This window comes from Zea mays, chromosome 1 (genome assembly GCF_902167145.1).
Source record: "Zea mays cultivar B73 chromosome 1, Zm-B73-REFERENCE-NAM-5.0, whole genome shotgun sequence".
Classification (NCBI taxonomy): domain Eukaryota; kingdom Viridiplantae; phylum Streptophyta; class Magnoliopsida; order Poales; family Poaceae; genus Zea; species Zea mays.
Window position 1 is genome coordinate 118,251,677 of NC_050096.1, and position 2,985 is coordinate 118,254,661.

The 2,985-nt window shown below is 47.4% G+C and overlaps 1 protein-coding gene across 1 annotated transcript; it reads left to right on the forward strand.

Annotated features, from left to right (window-relative positions):
• Positions 1-1,014: 1,014 nt before the first annotated feature.
• LOC118476043 (uncharacterized) lies at positions 1,015-2,130 on the forward strand. Its single transcript, XM_035964078.1, has one exon. The coding sequence runs from the start codon at positions 1,243-1,245 to the stop codon at positions 1,738-1,740; it is 498 nt and encodes a 165-aa protein (XP_035819971.1). The 5' UTR covers positions 1,015-1,242; the 3' UTR covers positions 1,741-2,130.
• Positions 2,131-2,985: the final 855 nt, after the last annotated feature.

Here is a 2,985-nt window from a genome sequence, read left to right on the forward strand (position 1 = left end):
GTTTTAAATTAGACATCACATGAGCGCTACTACTTTTCATCCGCGACCATAACCATGCGCAATTTGGCTATAACATCCCAAATGGGTGCAAGAACACTAGTTTCTAGTTTTAACCCCATGATTGTTCCATTAATCATTTTAACTACTTAATCGGTATCGACCGACTTAACCTACATCTCGACGGTCCGAGCACCACAATTCACGAAAGTCTACCTAGACATCTAGCATCACATAGAGAGTCTACTAATTAACTTGCAACCACTTGAAGCACTGGAAACACCTACATATAACAATTACTTAATGCAATTGAATTCCTTTATTTAACAAGAGTTGGCTTAACACAGCATGAAAAAATAGTAATTCATACACAAGTTCATATTTTTCTCAATCATAACACCATGAGACCAACAAAACTAGTTTCACCATTTTAGACATCTTAACTTAAAATATAGCTAAAAGCAATTCGATTAGTTTTCTTAACTACTTTTCTATATTAGGTCCCTTAGCTCCTAATTAATCAACACACCATATTTCCTTTGACGCAATAGGTAGAGCACGATTACTTGTTTCTAACAATCTTTGGGTATCAACAATTAATTGCCTATTTATCCAACTCGAAAACATAGAGAAGGCGACGACTACTATGACATGTCGTCACCTCATCTTAATCGCACAATCATTTTAGCTTTACTGATCGAGTCTGCCGACTAACCGTTTAAAATAGTAAAACATATCCTTCGCATCAAACGACACATCACACATCTTCCTATCGAGACGTAAAAACATCCGAGTTCTTTTCTACTTCTTTTTCTTTCGCCACAAACTTCAATCCATACCAATACAATTTTCAAACACGCACCACATCGACCAATTTATACGAATCGACAACCACCAATCTCTAACTCGAAATCATGAGCACGACCATATTACGACCTACCGCCAAAACATTTCAACCACATCTATATAATTTATTAATCAAGTCAATCGAGAGCGACATGCATCGGCTCACCATAAACAAACCCAATCGGTGTTTGTAAGGACGATGGCGATTCCGATTTGTGCATCGCTCCGAACATCGACGAGCGTTGAGCGGCTTGCCTTCTTCTCCACGCAAAACACGGGGTTTCTCTCCTCCACAAAAATAAAACAAAGCAGCACACATACATAATTAATCATAGGAAAATAACGTCAATGCGGAATCGAACAAGGAGCGTCGCGGTCTCACCGGGGTGAACGACGACGATGTTGGGGCTGCGCAAAAACAGCAAACAACCGACGAGTGTCGACGGCGTGCTGTTCACTGCGCTTTATAAAACAGCGAGCCCGCAGAGCGCGGAGACGCCGGGGCTGCTGCTTTGGATCGGCACCGCTGCGCAGCGAAGTTGGACGCCAAGGCTGCGAGCAGGGGCTTCTTGCTGCTGCACAAGGGGAAAAAGAAGGAGGGGGGCGAGCAGAGCTGCTGCTCGGCCATGGAGATGTGGTCGGGGAAGGCGCTGGCTTGAGGGAGAAGGGGTGGGACAGCAAGGGGCAGAGGAGGTCGGCAGCCATGGGAGAAACTCGAGCTCCCTGTTTGCTGCAGCCGCGGACAGCAGAGGGAGGACAAAGACCCGACTGCTACTGTTGTTGTGCGCCGGCCATGGAGGGAATGGAGCAGAGAGCGTCGGCCATGGGACTGCTCACTGCGCCTGTGTCAGGGAAGCGGTCGAAGGGGAAAAGTGCTGTCCCTGCTGCCAAGCCTGAAGGGGCGCCATGGGACAGGGGAACAGGGAGCTGCACGGCTGGGAAAAACAGGGGCACCATGGTTGGGTGCGCGGCTGCTCGAGCTTCGCTGGCGCCATGGGAGCCGCAGGGGAACAGGGCTCCAACTGGGGAAAAAGCCAGAGAGAGCTCGCGGCGAGCAGCAGCAAGGGGAATGGAGATCTGAGTGGGGGAGATTGTTGGCGAGCTCGCGGCAGGGAGGTGAGCTCGGCCATGGGAATGGCTGCTTGCTGCCGTGATGCGGGAGGAAGAAGGGGAGGACGCCATGGGAGGAGAGGGAGCTCCCTGCTGCAGCCGCTCGCAGGAGGAGCCGGGAGGGCGCCGGGCAGAGGTCCGGCTAGAGGTGGAAGAAGGCTGCTGGTGGCGACTGGAATTTTTTGAGGGGTGGGAGTGCAAAATTGCCTCCACTTGCAAGGAGAGGGCTCCTATTTATAGAAGGGCACTATGGTTAGGGTTTTCTCATGGGCCAAATGGGCCGGGCTAGAATGGGCTTGGCCCAAAACACGTACTCGTGTCGCGCTAAATTAATTTTCCAAATAAAAATGCTCTCGCGGAATTCGTTGCTACAGAGAACAGAGCGAATTAGAGTTTCGGCGAATGGACGATTGAGCGATTAATTCGACCGAGAGTTTGATTTGAATTTGCTCGGAAATAATTCCTTACACGCGATTCGAAAATAAATCGTCCTGAGATTTGATCGTTTTGGATTTTTAGTCGGAGAAGGCAAATCGTGATATTTTAAAATCGTTGTCGATACGGGGTTGTGAATTCGGTTCGGACATAAGATATTTGGCCGAAACGGATAAAATTGATTTAGAGGACGACATATTGAGTATTCCGTTTGAGAGTACGGATCCGAATAAAATAGTCGAACATAGATCAAGGTTCGAAAAATTAGACTCGGGCTCAGACCAAATAACAGCTGTCGAGAGTTTGATTTAAATGAGCTTCAGATGAGATTTATAATTCGAGATGGATTATCGAGTTCGTATTCGTGTCGAGAATTAAAAGTTTTAACAGGCTCCAAATTGGCCTTCTGTGAGACTGAGTAACTCCGAATTCGGTAAAACGTGAATGAATAATCTGGATAATCAGGGACATACGCGAGCGAGAAATAGAAATTTTCACTGAGCATCCGAGATTAGGATAAATCTCGCGACGTAACACGAAACTGACACCTGGGGTGTCACAGCCTTCCCCCCTTAAAAAGAATCTCGTCCCGAGATT

Excerpts from the sequence above, each read along its gene's own strand:
- LOC118476043 (XM_035964078.1), top strand. The coding sequence starts at position 1,243 with ATGTTGGGGCTGCGCAAAAACAGCAAACAACCGACGAGTGTCGACGGC.